General features: G+C 44.0%; 2 protein-coding genes across 6 annotated transcripts in view; both read left to right on the top strand.

The window, feature by feature from the left end:
* The window catches only part of LOC121580075 (calpain-1 catalytic subunit), a 35,855-nt gene that overhangs the window by 16,108 nt on the left and 368 nt on the right, over positions 1-19,379 (top strand). For both annotated transcript variants that reach the window (XM_041895161.2, XM_041895225.2), the window contains 16 exons: positions 2,660-2,828; positions 3,154-3,237; positions 3,437-3,522; positions 3,824-3,898; positions 6,903-7,063; positions 10,745-10,914; positions 11,057-11,068; positions 11,347-11,558; positions 11,686-11,725; positions 14,166-14,231; positions 14,441-14,498; positions 14,722-14,786; positions 15,034-15,102; positions 16,073-16,151; positions 16,246-16,359; positions 16,641-16,699. In XM_041895161.2, the coding sequence (XP_041751095.1) occupies positions 2,660-2,828; positions 3,154-3,237; positions 3,437-3,522; positions 3,824-3,898; positions 6,903-7,063; positions 10,745-10,914; positions 11,057-11,068; positions 11,347-11,558; positions 11,686-11,725; positions 14,166-14,231; positions 14,441-14,498; positions 14,722-14,786; positions 15,034-15,102; positions 16,073-16,151; positions 16,246-16,359; positions 16,641-16,699 (1,519 nt within the window). The remainder of the gene's footprint in view (positions 1-2,659; positions 2,829-3,153; positions 3,238-3,436; positions 3,523-3,823; positions 3,899-6,902; positions 7,064-10,744; positions 10,915-11,056; positions 11,069-11,346; positions 11,559-11,685; positions 11,726-14,165; positions 14,232-14,440; positions 14,499-14,721; positions 14,787-15,033; positions 15,103-16,072; positions 16,152-16,245; positions 16,360-16,640; positions 16,700-19,379) is intronic.
* LOC121580236 lies at positions 16,773-19,171 on the top strand. Of its 4 annotated transcripts, none has more exons than XM_045224565.1 (3): positions 16,773-18,479; positions 18,608-18,999; positions 19,050-19,171. In XM_045224565.1, exons 1-2 carry the CDS (start codon positions 16,815-16,817, stop codon positions 18,701-18,703), a joined length of 1,761 nt encoding a protein of 586 aa, XP_045080500.1. In that variant the 5' UTR covers positions 16,773-16,814; the 3' UTR covers positions 18,704-18,999; positions 19,050-19,171. The 4 variants fall into 4 exon arrangements, with proteins under 4 accessions (XP_045080500.1, XP_045080518.1, XP_045080508.1 ...); XM_045224583.1 differs by having other exon boundaries at positions 19,083-19,139; XM_045224573.1 differs by having other exon boundaries at positions 18,608-19,049; positions 19,083-19,135.

The following is a 19,379-nucleotide window of genomic DNA, read 5'->3' as shown; positions in this document are numbered from 1 at the left end:
CATAATACATACATGGTTTATGCTACGATACAGCACCATAATACATGGTTTATGCTAAGATACAGCACCATAATACATACATGGTTTATGCTAAGATACAGCACCATAATACATACATGGTTTATGCTAAGCTACAGCACCATAATACATGGTTTATGCTAAGATACAGCACCATAATACATGGTTTATGCTAAGATACAGCACCATAATACATGGTTTATGCTAAGATACAGCACCATAATACATACATGGTTTATGCTAAGATACAGCATGGTTTATGCTAAGATACAGCACCATAATACATGGTTTATGCTAAGATACAGCACCATAATACATACATGGTTTATGCTAAGCTACAGCACCATAATACATACATGGTTTATGCTAAGCTACAGCACCATAATACATGGTTTATGCTAAGATACAGCACCATAATACATACATGGTTTATGCTAAGATACAGCACCATAATACATACATGGTTTATGCTAAGCTACAGCACCATAATACATGGTTTATGCTAAGATACAGCACCATAATACATACATGGTTTATGCTAAGCTACAGCACCATAATACATACATGGTTTATGCTAAGATACAGCACCATAATACATGGTTTATGCTAAGATACAGCACCATAATACATACATGGTTTATGCTAAGATACAGCACCATAATACATGGCTTATGCTAAGCTACAGCACCATAATACATGGTTTATGCTAAGATACAGCACCATAATACATACATGGTTTATGCTAAGCTACAGCACCATAATACATACATGGTTTATGCTAAGATACAGCACCATAATACATGGTTTATGCTAAGATACAGCACCATAATACATACATGGTTTATGCTAAGATACAGCACCATAATACATGGTTTATGCTAAGATACAGCACCATAATACATACATGGTTTATGCTAAGATACAGCACCATAATACATGGTTTATGCTAAGCTACAGCACCATAATACATACATGGTTTATGCTACGATACAGCACCATAATACATGGTTTATGCTAAGATACAGCACCATAATACATACATGGTTTATGCTAAGCTACCTATTGTTTGTTGCCTACGCCAAGTATGTCAACAAAGGCCTGGTCTGCGTCCCAAATTCCACCTTATTCCCTATTTAGTGCTTTGAATCAGGACCCATATGTGTGTTGATCATATTAACACTCTCTCTGCCATATAGACTTCATCGTGTATACATCTACAGTGAGCTCCACAAGTATTGGGACAGTGACCCATTTTTTATTGTTTTGGCTCTGTACTCCAGCACTTTGGATTTTGAAATGATTCAATGACTATGAGGTTAAAGTGCAGACTGTCGGCTTTAATTTGAGGGTATTTTCATCCGTATCGGGTGAACTGTTTAGAAATGACAGCATATTTTGTACATAGTCCCCCCCCCCCATTTTAGGGGAACAGAATGCCACAGATGTCTCAAGTTTTGAGGGAGCGTGCACTTGGCATGCTGACTGCAGGAAGGTCCACCAGAGCTGTTGCCAGAGAATTTAATCTTAATTTCTCTACCATAAACCGCCTCCAACGTCGTTTTAGAGAATTTGACAGTACGTCCAACCAGCCTCACAACCGCAGACCACGTGTAACCACGCCAGCCCAGGACCTCCACATCCGGCTTCTTCACCTGCAGGATCATCTGAGACCAGCCACCCGGACAGCTGATGAAATTGAGGTGTATTTCTGTCTGTATAAAGCACTTTTGTGAGGAAAAACTCATTCTGATTGGCTGGGCCTTGCTCCCCAGTGGGTGGGCCTTGATCCCAAGTGGGTGGGCCTATGCCCTCCCAGTCCCACCCATGGCTGCGCCCCTTGCCCAGTCATGTGAAATCCATAGATTAGGGCCTAATGAATTTATTTCAATTGACTGATTTCCTTATATGAACTGTAACTTAGTAAAATCATTGAAATTGTTGCATGTTGCATTTATATTTTTGTTCAGTATAGTCAAAAGTTTAGTAGTTGGTCCCATATTCCCAGCACGCAATGATTACATCAAGCTTGTGACTCTACAAAGTTGTTGGATGCATTTGCTGTTTGTTTTGGTTGTGTTTCAGATAATTTTTTGCCCAATACAAATGACTGTATTGTGTATGGTAAATAATGTATTGTGTCATTTTGGAGTCACTTTTATTGTATGTAATAGAATATGTTTCTAAACACTTCTACATTAATGTGGATGCTACCCTGATTAACAACGGATAATCCTGAATGGATTATCAGGATTATCCGTAATAATGCTAGCATCCACATTAATGTAATCATTGAGTGCTAGGATATGGGACCAAATACTAAACGTTTAACTACTTTAATACACATACAGTATGAGGGAATTTGTCCCAAAACTTTTGGACTATGTACAAAAAGTGCTGTCATTTCTAAACAGTTCACCCGATATGGATGAAAATACCCTCAAATTAAAGCCGACAGTCTGCACTTTAACCTCATAGTCATTGTATCATTTCAAATCCAAAGAGCTGGAGTACAGAGCCAAAACAATACTTTTGGATCTCATTGTACGTTACGTGTGTATATCCATGCACTTATATTGTCTCTGCACTATGTTCATAGACGATGATACTGACCTGATAAATGTGTTTCTACTGTCACTCTCAGGCTGAATGGTTCATACGAGGCTCTGTCTGGAGGCAGCACCACAGAAGGGTTTGAGGACTTCACCGGTGGTGTGTCTGAGATGTACGAGCTCCGTAAGGCACCACGGGACCTGTACAGGATCATCAGCAAAGCCCTGGACAGAGGCTCCTTGCTGGGCTGCTCCATCGACGTGAGTCCCCTCCTCCTCTGGTCCTGTCAAAAACACCAGGGTCTCATTCATTGGGGCACATCGATTTTAAAATGTTTTTCAACATTAAAAAAAAATTCAAGCAGTTGTTTATTGAACATCTCCAGGTAGTCCCTCTCTATTCCTGTCCGTTTTCTTCTGTTTTGGTGCCTTATGAATACGGCCCTGGGGGATAGTTTAATGTACCTACATTTTTGAACAACGTTATCATGAACTTACATCATTTATAACATGAACATTGTAGTCAATACATCCTGATATCATAGGGGTCTTGTATTCTTCTGATTTATATATTTTGTAACTACAGATCACCAGTGCCTTTGACATGGAGTCTGTGACGTTCAAGAAGCTGGTGAAAGGTCATGCTTACTCAGTCACCGGCCTGAAGAAGGTAGGTTAAATAGACTAGACCAGGAAGCTTGGTTTTACCCGAGTCTGACTCCGGTGTATCTGGGTCTTCAGACCCTGCTTGGGAACCCTGGTCCAGAGGTAAGTCAGACCCTGGTCTCCCTGGTCTCTGTCTCTAGTGTCAGTGTTTCTACTATGTGTTTATTGTTGAACTGCATGTGTCTGATTCTGTCCTGCTCCAGGTAGATTACCAGGGTCAGACGGAGAGATTGATCAGGGTGAGGAACCCCTGGGGACAGGTGGAGTGGACCGGCGCCTGGAGTGACAAGTGAGCTTAAACAGAACCCCCTACTAGGTCCACATTCACAACAACATATTTACAACCTAACCTGGCACTAACCCCAGAGTTTCACCACAAACCTAATCTTTTGCTTACACATTCATGAAGTTTCTGTCGTAGATTGTAATAGATTCTGTTTCTCAGGATACTATTGGTCGGTTCTTGTCTCCCTATGTGTAGCTGATTGATTGTTTATTTAATTGGCTGATTGATTGTTTATTTAATTGGCTGATTGATTGTTTATTTAATTGATCGATTGCTCTGTTCTTAACTCCCTGTCTGTGTCCAGTTCTCCTGAGTGGGATGAGTTGGACCCATCTGAGAGAGAGGACCTGCATCTAAAGATGGAGGACGGAGAGTTCTGGTAAGATGGAGCATGATTACATGCTGAGTTCTCAGTTGTTTGAAATGACCCTGGAATTCTGTAATCTCAGAAACCAGAACCAACGTGTGCTGGTCAGCTTCTTCTACATGTACAGTGGGGAAAAAAAGTATTTAGTCAGCCACCAATTGTGCAAGTTCGCCCACTTAAAAAGATGAGAGAGGCCTGTAATTTTCATCATAGGTACACGTCAACTATGACAGACAAAATGAGATATTTTTTTCCAGAAGATCACATTGTAGGATTTTTAATGAATGTATTTGCAAATTATGGTGGAAAATAAGTATTTGGTCAATAACAAAAGTTTCTCAATACTTTGATATATACCCTTTGTTGGCAATGACACGGGTCAAACGTTTTCTGTAAGTCTTCACAAGGTTTTCACACACTGTTGCTGGTATTTTGGCCCATTCCTCCATGCAGATCTCCTCTAGAGCAGTGATGTTTTGGGGCTGTCGCTGGGCAACACTTTCAACTCCCTCCAAAGATTTTCTATGGGGTTGAGATCTGGAGACTGGCTAGGCCACTCCAGGACCTTGAAATGCTTCTTACGAAGCCACTCCTTCGTTGCCCGGGCGGTGTGTTTGGGATCATTGTCATGCTGAAAGACCCAGCCACGTTTAATCTTCAATGCCCTTGCTGATGGAAGGAGGTTTTCACTCAAAATCTCACGATACATGGCCCCATTCATTCTTTCCTTTACACGGATCAGTCGTCCTGGTCCCTTTGCAGAAAAACAGCCCCAAAGCATGATGTTTCCACCCCCATGCTTCACAGTAGGTATGGTGTTCTTTGGATGCAACTCAGCATTCTTTGTCCTCCAAACACGACTGAGTTGAGTTTTTACCAAAAAAGTTATATTTTGGTTTCATCTGACCATATGACATTCTCCCAATCCTCTTCTGGATCATCCAAATGCACTCTAGCAAACTTCAGACGGGCCTGGACATGTACTGGCTTAAGCAGGGGGACACGTCTGGCACTGCTGGATTTGAGTCCCTGGCGGCGTAGTGTGTTACTGATGGTAGGCTTTGTTACTTTGGTCCCAGCTCTCTGCAGGTCATTCACTAGGTCCCCCCCGTGTGGTTCTGGGATTTTTGCTCACCGTTCTTTTGATCATTTTGACCCCACGGGGTGAGATCTTGCGTGGAGCCCCAGATCGAGGGAGATTATCAGTGGTCTTGTATGTCTTCCATTTCCTAATAATTGCTCCCACAGTTGATTTCTTCAAACCAAGCTGCTTACCTATTGCAGATTCAGTCTTCCCAGCCTGGTGCAGGTCTACAATTTTGTTTCTGGTGTCCTTTGACAGCTCTTTGGTCTTGGTCATAGTGGAGTTTGGAGTGTGACTGTTTGAGGTTGTGGACAGGTGTCTTTTATATTGATAACAAGTTCAAACAGGTGCCATTAATACAGGTAACGAGTGGAGGACAGAGGAGCCTCTTAAAGAAGAAGTTGCAGGTCTGTGAGAGCCAGAAATCTTGCTTGTTTGTAGGTGACCAAATATTTATTTTCCACCATAATTTGCAAATAAATTCATAAAAAATCCTACAATGTGATTTTCTGGAAGAAAAAAATCTCAATTTGTCTGTCATAGTTGACGTGTACCTATGATGAAAATTACAGGCCTCTCTCATCTTTTTAAGTGGGAGAACTTGCACAATTGGTGGCTGACTAAAAACTTTTTTTCCCCACTGTATGTTACGAGAGACCAGGAAATCTACATCTTCAGCTGCCATTGTGATGAAAATATCATATACACTATATATACAAAAGTATGTGGACACTCCTTCAAATTAGTGGATTCTGCTATTTCAGCCACTCCCGTTGCTGACAGGTGTATAAAATAGAGCACATAGCCATGCAATCTCCATAGACAAACATTTGCAGTAGAATGGCCTTACTGAAGAGCTCAGTAACTTTCAACATGGTACCATCATAGGATGCCACCATTCCAACAAGTCAGTTCATCAAATTTCTGCCCTGCTAGAGCTGCCCTGATCAACTGGAAGTGCTGTTATTGTGAAGTGGAAACGTCTAGGAGCAACAACGGCTCAGCCTCGAAGTGGTAGGCCACACAGAACGGGACCGCCGAGTACTGAAGCGCATAGCGCGTAAATAATCGTCTGTCCTTTGTTGCAACACTCACTACCGAGTTCCAAACTGCCTCTGGAAGCAACGTCAGCACAATAACTTTTTGTCGGGAGCTTCATGAAATGGGTTTCCATGGCCGAGCAGCCGCACACAAGCCTAAGATCACCATGCGCAATGCCAAGCGTCGGCTGGAGTGGTGTAAAGCTCACCGCCTTTGGACTCTGGAGCAGTGGAGTGATGAATCACGCCTCGCCATCTGGCTTTCCGACAGACTAATCTGGATTTGGCGGATGCCAGGAGAACGCTACCTGCCCCAATGCATAGTGCCAACTGTAAAGTTTGGTGGAGGAGGAATAATGGTTTGGGCTAGGCCCCTTAGTTCCAGTGAAGCTAAATCTTAACGCTACAGCATACAATGACATTCTAGACGATTCTGTGCTTCCAACTTTGTGGCAACAGTTTGGGGAAAGCCCTTTCCTGTTTCAGCATGACAATGCCCCCGTGCACAAAACGAGGTCCATACAGAAATGGTTTGTCGAGATCGGTGTGGAAGAACTTGACTGGCCTGCACAGAGCCCTGACCTCAACCCCATCGAACACCTTTGGGATGAATTGGAACGCCGACTGCGAGCCAGGCCTAATCGCCCAACATCAGTGCCCAACCTCACTAATGCTCTTGTGGCTGAATGGAAGCAAGTCCCCGCAACAATGTTCCAACATCTAGTAGAAAGCCTTCCCAGAAGAGTGGAGGCTGTTATAGCAGCAAAGGGGGGACCAACTCCATATTAATGCCCATGATTTTGGAATGAGATGTTCAACGAGCAGGTGTCCACATACTTTTGCCCATGGAGTGTATATGTTTTAAATCGCCCTAATCACCCCCTGTCGATAGGATGTCGTTCCAGGAGTTCCTGAGGCAGTTTTCCCGTCTGGAGATCTGTAACCTGACGGCGGACGCTCTGAGTGAGGACGGCCTCAGCCACTGGAACACCATCAAGTTCCACGGCATGTGGAGACGGGGGAGTACCGCCGGGGGCTGCCGTAACCACCCCAGTGAGTCATAGAACATCGAACATGTCTTCCAGAACACGTAGAATATTTACATTACAACATTAACACCTCATACTGCAGAATATTTACACCCCATACTGCAGAATATTAACACCTCATACTGCAGAACATTAACACCCCATACTGCAGAACATTAACACCCCATACTGCAGAACATTAACACCCCATACTGCAGAACATTAACACCTCATACTGCAGAACATTAACACCCCATACTACAGAACATTAACACCCCATACAGCAGAATATTAACACCCCATACTGCAGAACATTAACACCCCATACTGCAGAATATTAACAGTAGAATACAAGGGCATGTGGGGAAGAGGGAATATATCCGGGGCTTGCCTCAACCACCCCAGTGAGTCAGTCACTATGTTCCCAGAACATCTTACATCTCAGAACAGATAGAATGTTAGCCTGGGTGCAAGGCTCTTTAGCTAACAATCCACTCCTTGTCTTTGGTAATGAAAAGGAGTGGCAAGGAGTGGAATGTTAGTTAAATAGACTTGTACTACTACCCAAACTTCATTTACAGTACAGGAACCGGAGGCTGTCGGAACCACCCCAGTGAGTCACAGAACCACTTCCAGAACCAACATTCCAGAACGCCTATATTCTAGAGCTTTTACAGTACAGGGGCAGCACAGAATGTGAAAGAGGGAGGGTCAGCACGGCCCGGGGGGCTGTCGGAACCACCCCAGTGAGTCACACAGTTACTAGGACATTATTTACATACCAGAACGCATAGATTAGAACATACCAGAACGCAAAGATTAGAACATACCAGAACGCATAGATTAGAACATACCAGAACGCATAGATTAGAACATACCAGAACGCATAGATTAGAACATACCAGAACGCATAGATTAGAACATACCAGAACATGAACATTTATAGTATAGTACAGATACAGCACAGCCAGAGGCAGCCAGAACCATCCCAGTGTCATAGAAACATCTTACATAGAACGTTATACAGGACAGAACAGGAACCATCCCAGTGTCATAGAAACATCTTACATATAACGTTATACAGGACAGAACAGGAACCATCCCAGTGTCATAGAAACATCTTACATAGAACGTTATACAGGACAGAACAGGAACCATCCCAGTGTCATAGAAACATCTTACATAGAACGTTATACAGGACAGAACAGGAACCATCCCAGTGTCATAGAAACATCTTACATAGAACGTTATACAGGACAGAACAGGAACCATCCCAGTGTCATAGAAACATCTTACATAGAATGTTATACAGGACAGAACAGGAACCATCCCAGTGTCATAGAAACATCTTACATAGAAACGTTATACAGGACAGAACAGGAACCATCCCAGTGTCATAGAAACATCTTACATAGAACGTTATACAGGACAGAACAGGAACCATCCCAGTGTCATAGAAACATCTTACATAGAACGTTATACAGGACAGAACAGGAACCATCCCAGTGTCATAGAAACATCTTACATAGAACGTTATACAGGACAGAACAGGAACCATCCCAGTGTCATAGAAACATCTTACATAGAACGTTATACAGGACAGAACAGGAACCATCCCAGTGTCATAGAAACATCTTACATAGAATGTTATACAGGACAGAACAGGAACCATCCCAGTGTCATAGAAACATCTTACATAGAACGTTATACAGGACAGAACAGGAACCATCCCAGTGTCATAGAAACATCTTACATAGAACGTTATACAGGACAGAACAGGAACCATCCCAGTGTCATAGAAACATCTTACATAGAACGTTATACAGGACAGAACAGGAACCATCCCAGTGTCATAGAAACATCTTACATAGAATGTTTACAGGACAGAACAGGAACCATCCCAGTTTCATAGAAACATCTTACATATAACGTTATACAGGACAGAACAGGAACCATCCCAGTGTCATAGAAACATCTTACATAGAATGTTTACAGGACAGAACAGGAACCATCCCAGTGTCATAGAAACATCTTACATAGAATGTTTACAGGACAGAACAGGAACCATCCCAGTTTCATAGAAACATCTTACATAGAACGTTATACAGTACAGAACAGGAACCATCCCAGTGTCATAGAAACATCTTACATAGAATGTTATACAGGACAGAACAGGAACCATCCCAGTGTCATAGAAACATCTTACATAGAACGTTATACAGGACAGAACAGGAACCATCCCAGTGTCATAGAAACATCTTATATAGAACGTTATACAGGACAGAACAGGAACCATCCCAGTGTCATAGAAACATCTTACATAGAACGTTATACAGTACAGAACAGGAACCATCCCAGTGTCATAGAAACATCTTACATAGAACGTTATACAGTACAGAACAGGAACCATCCCAGTGTCATAGAAACATCTTACATAGAACGTTATACAGTACAGAACAGGAACCATCCCAGTGTCATAGAAACATCTTACATAGAACGTTATACAGTACAGAACAGGAACCATCCCAGTGTCATAGAAACATCTTACATAGAACGTTATACAGGACAGAACAGGAACCATCCCAGTGTCATAGAAACATCTTACATAGAACGTTATACAGGACAGAACAGGAACCATCCCAGTGTCATAGAAACATCTTACATAGAACGTTATACAGGACAGAACAGGAACCATCCCAGTGTCATAGAAACATCTTACATAGAACGTTATACAGGACAGAACAGGAACCATCCCAGTGTCATAGAAACATCTTACATAGAACGTTATACAGGACAGAACAGGAACCATCCCAGTGAGTCACAGTCAACATGAACATTTAGAGTAGGAGCAAAGATCATATTTCAGGTGTTAGTTTTTTCGGGAAAATCACCCCAGAGCTTTTAGAACAGCTACACATTCACATATTACCTCAACTACCTCAACTACCTCAACTACCTCAACTACCTCAACTACCTCAACTACCTCAACTACCTCAACTACCTCAACTACCTCAACTACCTCAACTACCTCAACTACCTCAACTACCTCCAACTACCTCAACTACCTCAACTACCTCAACTACCTCAACTACCTCAACTACCCCAACTACCTCAACTACCTCAACTACCTCAACTACCTCAACTACCTCAACTACCTCAACTACCTCAACTACCTCAACTACCTCAACTACCTCAACTACCTCAACTACCTCAACTACCTCAACTACCTCAACTACCTCAACTACCTCAACTACCTCGTACCCCTGCACATTGACTCGTTACCGGTACTCCTTGTATATAGCCTCGTTATTGTTATTTTATTGCGTTACTATTTTTAAAAAAAATATTAAGGAAAGAAGTAGAGGGTGCTCAACCTAAAAATGTGTAGACGTCATTGGACAGGAAAAGGCGCTCGCTCACCATAATTTGTGTTTTGTTTTATTAGACAAGTTTAAAAGATTGACCTTTCGGCCTTCAATGGCCTTAATTTTTTTTATTTAACACATTTTTATTACTTTTTAACTCTGCATTGTTGGGAAAGGGCTCGTAAGTATGCATTTCACGGTAAAGTCTACACCTGTTGTATTTGGCGCATTCGACAAATAAAATGTAATTTGATTTGACCAGATGGGACATCTATAACACTTCGGTTGTATGGATTACCTTTAATGCCAGACAAGTAAGCGCCTGCTCCTGTATTGTCCAGACACGTTCTGGATCAACCCCCAGTATAAGATAACTCTGCTGGAGGAGGATGACGACCCTGAGGATGACGAGGTGGCCTGCAGCTTCCTGGTGGCTCTGATGCAGAAGGACAGGAGGAGGTACCGGAAACAAGGGCAGGACATGCACACCATCGGGTTCGCCATCTACGAGGTGAGAAACGAGCTTCTAAAAAAGGAGTCTACAGCCACATCTCTGGGAAAAAACGCTACACACTCACTACTTTCTGCTGCTCACAGAAATGCATTGTTTTCAAAGTTTAATGTTTCTCCTATTGTATCTTCTGTTTGTGCAGATTCCAGAAGAGGTATGAATAATTTAGGCTGATGTATATGGGCATTGTGAAAATGATCCAACTTGGGTATGGCTATAAATGCATTATTCCTTTTAAGTGGCACTTATTTACATGAATATGGGCCAGTTTCCCGGACGCAAGGTTAAGCCTAATCTTGGACTAAGAAGCATTTTCAATTGAGAATTTCCATTGAACATATTCTTTTGGTCTAGGACTTAACCTGTGTCTGGTAACCTGGACTGCAGCATATGTAGTTGAAGCCATGTCTTTTCCTTCCACGTCCTCTGCAGTACAGGGGCTGTCAGAATGTGCACCTAAAGAAAGACTTCTTCCTGACCCACTCCTCCTGCGCTCGCTCTGAAACCTTTATCAACCTGAGAGAGGTCAGCAACCGTCTCAGTCTGCCTCCGGGAGAATACCTCATTGTCCCCTCCACTTTTGAGTCTGGCCAGGAGGCCGACTTTGTCCTGCGAGTCTTCACTGAGAAACAGTCAGAGACAGAGTAAGTGTGTGTGTGAGATCCTGTAATTCATTACATATGGCTTTTCTTATTGGAAGACTTGATATGTGGGTCACCATAACAGTGTGTGACTGTGTGTATATTTTCATTGTCTGTTTTCTCATTCCAGAGAGCTAGACGATGAAATCTCAGCAGACCTGGAAGATGAGGTGGGTTTTCCTGTATAGTCACTCACTACCGTAACTACTATGGTTAGAAAAGTCAATACCACAACTACTATGGTTAGATAGAACAGTCACTACCATAACTACTATGGTTAGATAGAACAGTCACTACCATAACTACTATGGTTAGAACAGTCACTACCATAACTACTATGGTTACATAGTAGTCACTACCATAACTACTATGGTTAGATAGAACAGTCACTACCATAACTACTATGGTTAGATAGAACAGTCACTACCATAACTACTATGGTTAGATAGAACAGTCACTACCATAACTACTATGGTTAGAACAGTCACTACCATAACTACTATAGTTAAAACAGTCACTACCATAACTACACTGCTCAAAAAAATAAAGGGAACACTTAAACAACACATCCTAGATCTGAATGAATGAAATAATCTTATTAAATACTTTTTTCTTTACATAGTTGAATGTGCTGACAACAAAATCACACAAAAATTATCAATGGAAATCAAATTTATCAACCCATGGAGGTCTGGATTTGGAGTCACCCTCAAAATTAAAGTGGAAAACCACACTACAGGCTGATCCAACTTTGATGTAATATCCTTAAAACAAGTCAAAATGAGGCTCAGTAGTGTGTGTGGCCTCCACGTGCCTGTATGACCTCCCTACAACGCCTGGGCATGCTCCTGATGAGGTGGCGGATGGTCTCCTGAGGGATCTCCTCCCAGACCTGGACTAAAGCATCCGCCAACTCCTGGACAGTCTGTGGTGCAACGTGGCGTTGGTGGATGGAGCGAGACATGATGTCCCAGATGTGCTCAATTGGATTCAGGTCTGGGGAACGGGCGGGCCAGTCCATAGCATCAATGCCTTCCTCTTGTAGGAACTGCTGACACACTCCAGCCACATGAGGTCTAGCATTGTCTTGCATTAGGAGGAACCAGGGCCAACCGCACCAGCATATGGTCTCACAAGGGGTCTGAGGATCTCATCTCAGTACCTAATGGCAGTCAGGCTACCTCTGGCGAGCACATGGAGGACTGTGCGGCCCCCCAAAGAAATGCCACCCCACACCATGACTGACCCACCGCCAAACCGGTCATGCTGGAGGATGTTGCAGGCAGCAGAACGTTCTCCACGGCGTCTCCAGACTCTGTCACATCTGTCACATGTGCTCAGTGTGAACCTGCTTTCATCTGTGAAGAGCACAGGGCGCCAGTGGCGAATTTGCCAATCTTGGTGTTCTCTGGCAAATGCCAAACGTCCTGCACGGTGTTGGGCTGTAAGCACAACCCCCACCTGTGGATGTCGGGCCCTCATACCACCCTCATGGAGTCTGTTTCTGACCGTTTGAGCAGACACATGCACATTTGTGGCCTGCTGGAGGTCATTTTGCAGGGCTCTGGCAGTGCTCCTCCTGCTCCTCCTTGCACAAAGGCGGAGGTAGCGGTCCTGCTGCTGGGTTGTTGGCCTCCTACGGCCTCCTCCACGTCTCCTGATGTACTGGCCTGTCTCCTGGTAGCGCCTCCATGCTCTGGACACTACGCTGACAGACACAGCAAACCTTGTTGCCACAGCTCGCATTGATGTGCCATCCTGGATGAGCTGCACTACCTGAGCCACTTGTGTGGGTTGTAGACTCCGTCTCATGCTACCACTAGAGTGAAAGCACAGCCAGCATTCAAAAGTGACCAAAACATCAGCCAGGAAGCATAGGAACTGAGAAGTGGTCTGTGGTCACCACCTGCAGAACCACTTCTTTATTGGGGGTGTCTTGCTAATTGCCTATAATTTCCACCTGTTGTCTATTCCATTTGCACAACAGCATGTGAAATGTATTGTCAATCAAAGTGTTGCTTCCTAAGTGGACAGTTTGATTTCACAGAAGTGTGATTGACTTGGAGTTACATTGTGTTGTTTAAGTGTTCCCTTTATTTTTTTGAGCAGTGTACTATGGTTAGAACAGTCACTACCATAACTACTATGGTTAGATAGAACAGTCACTACCATAACTACTATGGTTAGAACAGTCACTACCATAACTACTATGGTTAGATAGAACAGTCACTACCATAACTACTATGGTTAAAACAGTCACTACCATAACTACTATGGGTAGATAGAACAGTCACTACCATAACTACTATGGTTAGAACAGTCACTACCATAACTACTATGGTTAGATAGAACAGTCACTACCATAACTACTATGGTTAAAACAGTCACTACCATAACTACTATGGTTAGATAGAACAGTCACTACCATAACTACTATGGTTAAAACAGTCACTACCATAACTACTATGGTTAGAACAGTCACTACCATAACTACTATGGTTAGATAGAACAGTCACTACCATAACTACTATGTACACCCTGGCCTTCTGATGAAATGGTTTGAAAGGAATATCACAGACTCACCTTTTGTAATCACCTGTTGTCTTCTAGGATGACATCAGTGAAGATGACATCGACGACTCATTCAAATCCATGTTTGCTCAGCTTGCAGGAGAGGTAGGCTTCCATTATTTGTCTGTCAACTGTTAGCTTCCTTAGAGATTTCCATCGTAGTAATATCATCTGTGCTATATCTAATTCAGCTAACAAATATGCTTGAACTAATTTGTTCCAAGGTTGTTTAAAGGATGGACCTCCAAGATTTTCTAAACCCCATGCTATGTCTAAGCCATGTTTTTTTTCTCAATCGCCCTTCTGTGTTTTAGGACATGGAGATTTCTGTCCGCGAGCTTAGGACCATCCTGAACAGAGTAGTGACTAGACGTGAGTACAGCAGTTTCCTTTGGTTTGAACCCCCAATGTCCTGATAGCCAAACCCCAACCCCAGGACAGCCCACCATTGGTGTAAGCCCCCCCCTTCTCAGGAGGACAGGAGGTGTAGCCTTGTGGGTTCTGCTGTAGAGGACAGGAGGTGTAGTCTTGTGGGTTCTGCTGTAGGGAAGACTCAGATCATCAGTTTGACTGTTTGTTTGTTGTGTGATTTCAGACAAAGACCTGAAGACAGACGGCTTCAGTATTGAGTCCTGTAGGACCATGGTCAACCTTATGGATGTATCCTTTTCACGTTGTTTTCCCCCACACCCGTATTCTGGACAGGACTCACCCGCCCCTTGCTAATTCTGAAGAGTTGGGATTGGCCAGTGGTCTTTGATTTGACAGCCCTCCTGCGAATCAGCTTCCTTTATATGCTGTCTGTGTTGAACAGGGTCTCCACACTAGCAGCATGTTTCTGATTGACTGACTGAAGACTTTCCATTGAAAAATTTTTTTACATTCCCTGACTCAACAATCCCCCCAGAAGGATGGCACTGCCCGTCTTGGCCTGGTAGAGTTCCAGATCCTCTGGAATAAGATCAGGAAGTGGCTGGTAAGGCCTGGCTTGTATCCCAAATGGCACCCTATTCCCAATAGAGTGCACTACGACAACAGAGATCTATCTGGGTTAGGGTTACCCTGGACAATTAGGATTTGGGACATACACCTAGTTCTTCTATAACCATGTACTGCAGTTGGTGAGAGCTAAGGGGACTGTAATTCCTTAGGGCTTGACGGTGCACAAAACGGATCAATTAATATTACTCTGCATTCATCTACAGCCTTTTGTACAACTGCAATAACAGGACTAACACAGCGTATGCACTGAGTCGGCAGTTTCTTAGGTACACCCCCCCCGTTCACAAAAATGGTTCGCTCCTACAGACAGTGAGTCACCTGGCCGTGGTGGGCAGACAGGCATCGAGGCATTCGGTTACTGTTCGATTGATACGTTAGAATGGGCGAAACGAGTGACCTAAGCGACTTTGAGTGTGGCGTGATCGTCGGTGCCAGGCACGCCGGGTCCAGTGTGTCAGAAACGGCCGACCTCCTGGGATTTTCACGCACGACAGTGTCTAGGGTTTACAGAGAATGGTGTGACAAACAAAACATCCAGTCAGCGTCAGTCCTGTGGGGGAAAACAGCTCGTTGATGAGAGAGGTCGAAGGAGAATGGCAAGAATCATGCAAACTAACAGGCGGGTCACAGACAGACAAATAACAGCGCAGTACAACAGCGGTGTGCAGAACGGCATCTCGGAATGCATAACTCGTCCATCCTTGTCACGGATAGGCTATTGCAGCAGACGACCACACCGGGTTCCATCTGTAGAGAATATGATATCTGTGTGTTTATCGGTAGGTCATCTGTAGAGAATATATCTGTGTGTTTATCGGTAGGTCATCTGTAGAGAATATGATATCTGTGTGTTTATCGGTTGGTCATCTGTAGAGAATATGATATCTGTGTGTTTATCGGTAGGTCATCTATAGAGAATATGATATCTGTGTGTTTATCGGTAGGTCATCTATAGAGAATATGACATGGACAAGTCCGGGTCCATGAGCTCCTATGAGATGCGACTTGCTGTGGAGTCTGCAGGTATAGTTGTCTAAACACACACACACACACACACACACACACACACACACACACACACACACACACACTACTGACTCTGTCATCTCCCTCATAGGTTTTAAACTGAACAACAGACTGAATCAGGTCCTAGTGGCTCGCTACGCTGAGAACGAGGCCATAGACTTTGACAACTTCATCTGCTGTCTGGTCAAACTGGAAGCCATGTTTAGTAAGTACTGTACTGTTAGTTAATCAAGGTGGATGTGCTGTGTGTAGACCTAATGCACGCTAAACCAGTTACCTGGGCAGTGTTCATTAGGGCATGCAACCGAAAATGCTTTAAAACCTTTTTCTTATTGCACAAGTCTAGGTAGTCCCTTCTTGTTTGTATGTTTTCTTCCATTTGGTGCCTAATCGACATGACCCTGGTCACATGACCCTGGTCACATGACCCTGCTCATATCCTGTCAAAGTTATCATTCATGATAAATGTGCTTACTATTTTTACAGGATATTTCCAGCAGCTGGACAAAGAGAGTGAAGGAGTGGCTGAGATGAACATCACTGAGGTGGGTCCTTTATCTGAGATGAACATCACTGAGGTGGGTCCTGTATCTGAGATGAACATCACTGAGGTGGGTCCTGTATCTGAGATGAACATCTGAGGTGGGTCCTGTATCTGAGATGAACATCACTGAGGTGGGTCCTGTATCTGAGATGAACATCACTGAGGTGGGTCCTGTATCTGAGATGAACATCACTGAGGTGGGTCCTGTATCTGAGATGAACATCTCTGAGGTGGGTCCTGTATCTGAGATGAACATCACTGAGGTGGGTCCTGTATCTGAGATGAACATCACTGAGGTGGGTCCTGTATCTGAGATGAACATCACTGAGGTGGGTCCTGTATCTGAGATGAACATCACTGAGGTGGGTCCTGTATCTGAGATGAACATCACTGAGGTGGGTCCTGTATCTGAGATGAACATCACTGAGGTGGGTCCTGTATCTGAGATGAACATCTCTGAGGTGGGTCCTGTATCTGAGATGAACATCACTGAGGTGGGTCCTGTATCTGAGATGAACATCTCTGAGGTGGGTCCTGTATCTGAGATGAACATCACTGAGGTGGGTCCTGTATCTGAGATGAACATCTCTGAGGTGGGTCCTGTATCTGAGATGAACATCTCTGAGGTGGGTCCTGTATCTGAGATGAACATCACTGAGGTGGGTCCTGTATCTGAGATGAACATCACTGAGGTGGGTCCTGTATCTGAGATGAACATCTCTGAGGTGGGTCCTGTATCTGAGATGAACATCTCTGAGGTGGGTCCTGTATCTGAGATGAACATCTCTGAGGTGGGTCCTGTATCTGAGATGAACATCTCTGAGGTGGGTCCTGTATCTGAGATGAACATCTCTGAGGTGGGTCCTGTATCTGAGATGAACATCATTGAGGTGGGTCCTGTATCTGAGATGAACATCACTGAGGTGGGTCCTGTATCTGAGATGAACATCACTGAGGTGGGTCCTGTATCTGAGATGAACATCTCTGAGGTGGGTCCTGTATCTGAGATGAACATCAGTGAGGTGGGTCCTGTATCTGAGATGAACATCTCTGAGGTGGGTCCTGTATCTGAGATGAACATCTCTGAGGTGGGTCCTGTATCTGAGATGAACATCTCTGAGGTGGGTCCTGTATCTGAGATGAACATCACTGAGGTGGGTCCTGTATCTGAGATGAACATCACTGAGGTGGGTCCTGTATCTGAGATGAACATCACTGAGGTGGGTCCTGTATCTGAGATGAACATCACTGAGGTGGGTCCTGTATCTGAGATGAACATCACTGAGGTGGGTCCTGTATCTGAGATGAACATCACTGAGGTGGGTCCTGTATCTGAGATGAACATCTCTGAGGTGGGTCCTGTATCTGAGATGAACATCACTGAGGTGGGTCCTGTATCTGAGATGAACATCTCTGAGGTGGGTCCTGTATCTGAGATGAACATCTCTGAGGTGGGTCCTGTATCTGAGATGAACATCTCCGAGGTGGGTCCTGTATCTGAGATGAACATCTCTGAGGTGGGTCCTGTATCTGAGATGAACATCGCTGAGGTGGGTCCTGTATCTGAGATGAACATCACTGAGGTGGGTCCTGTATCTGAGATGAACATCTCTGAGGTGGGTCCTGTATCTGAGATGAACATCTCTGAGGTGGGTCCTGTATCTGAGATGAACATCTCTGAGGTGGGTCCTGTATCTGAGATGAACATCGCTGAGGTGGGTCCTGTATCTGAGATGAACATCACTGAGGTGGGTCCTGTATCTGAGATGAACATCACTGAGGTGGGTCCTGTATCTGAGATGAATATCTGAGGTGGGTCCTGTATCTGAGATGTACATCACTGAGGTGGGTCCTGTATCTGAGATGAATATCTGAGGTGGGTCCTGTATCTGAGATGAACATCTCTGAGGTGGGTCCTGTATCTGAGATGAACATCACTGAGGTGGGTCCTGTATCTGAGATGAACATCAATGAGGTGGGTCCTGTATCTGAGATGAATATCTGAGGTGGGTCCTGTATCTGAGATGTACATCACTGAGGTGGGTCCTGTATCTGAGATGAACATCAATGAGGTGGGTCCTGTATCTGAGATGAATATCTGAGGTGGGTCCTGTATCTGAGATGTACATCACTGAGGTGGGTCCTGTATCTGAGATGTACATCACTGAGGTGGGTCCTGTATCTGAGATGAACATCACTGAGGTGGGTCCTGTATCTGAGATGAACATCTCTGAGGTGGGTCCTGTATCTGAGATGAACATCACTGAGGTGGGTCCTGTATCTGAGATGAACATCACTGAGGTGGGTCCTGTATCTGAGATGAACATCACTGAGAGATGAACATCTCTGAGGTGGGTCCTGTATCTGAGATGAACATCACTGAGGTGGGTCCTGTATCTGAGATGAACATCTCTGAGGTGGGTCCTGTATCTGAGATGAACATCACTGAGGTGGGTCCTGTATCTGAGATGAACATCACTGAGGTGGGTCCTGTATCTGAGATGAACATCACTGAGGTGGGTCCTGTATCTGAGATGAACATCTCTGAGGTGGGTCCTGTATCTGAGATGAACATCTCTGAGGTGGGTCCTGTATCTGAGATGAACATCACTGAGGTGGGTCCTGTATCATTCTCTACAAACAACCATGCATTTTAGCAGCCTGTGGTCTAGTGTCTAACT

This window comes from Coregonus clupeaformis, chromosome 1 (genome assembly GCF_020615455.1).
Source record: "Coregonus clupeaformis isolate EN_2021a chromosome 1, ASM2061545v1, whole genome shotgun sequence".
Lineage (NCBI taxonomy): Eukaryota > Metazoa > Chordata > Actinopteri > Salmoniformes > Salmonidae > Coregonus > Coregonus clupeaformis.
Note: the sequence above shows the minus strand (reverse complement) of the source record. Positions and strands in the feature narration are given on the sequence as shown.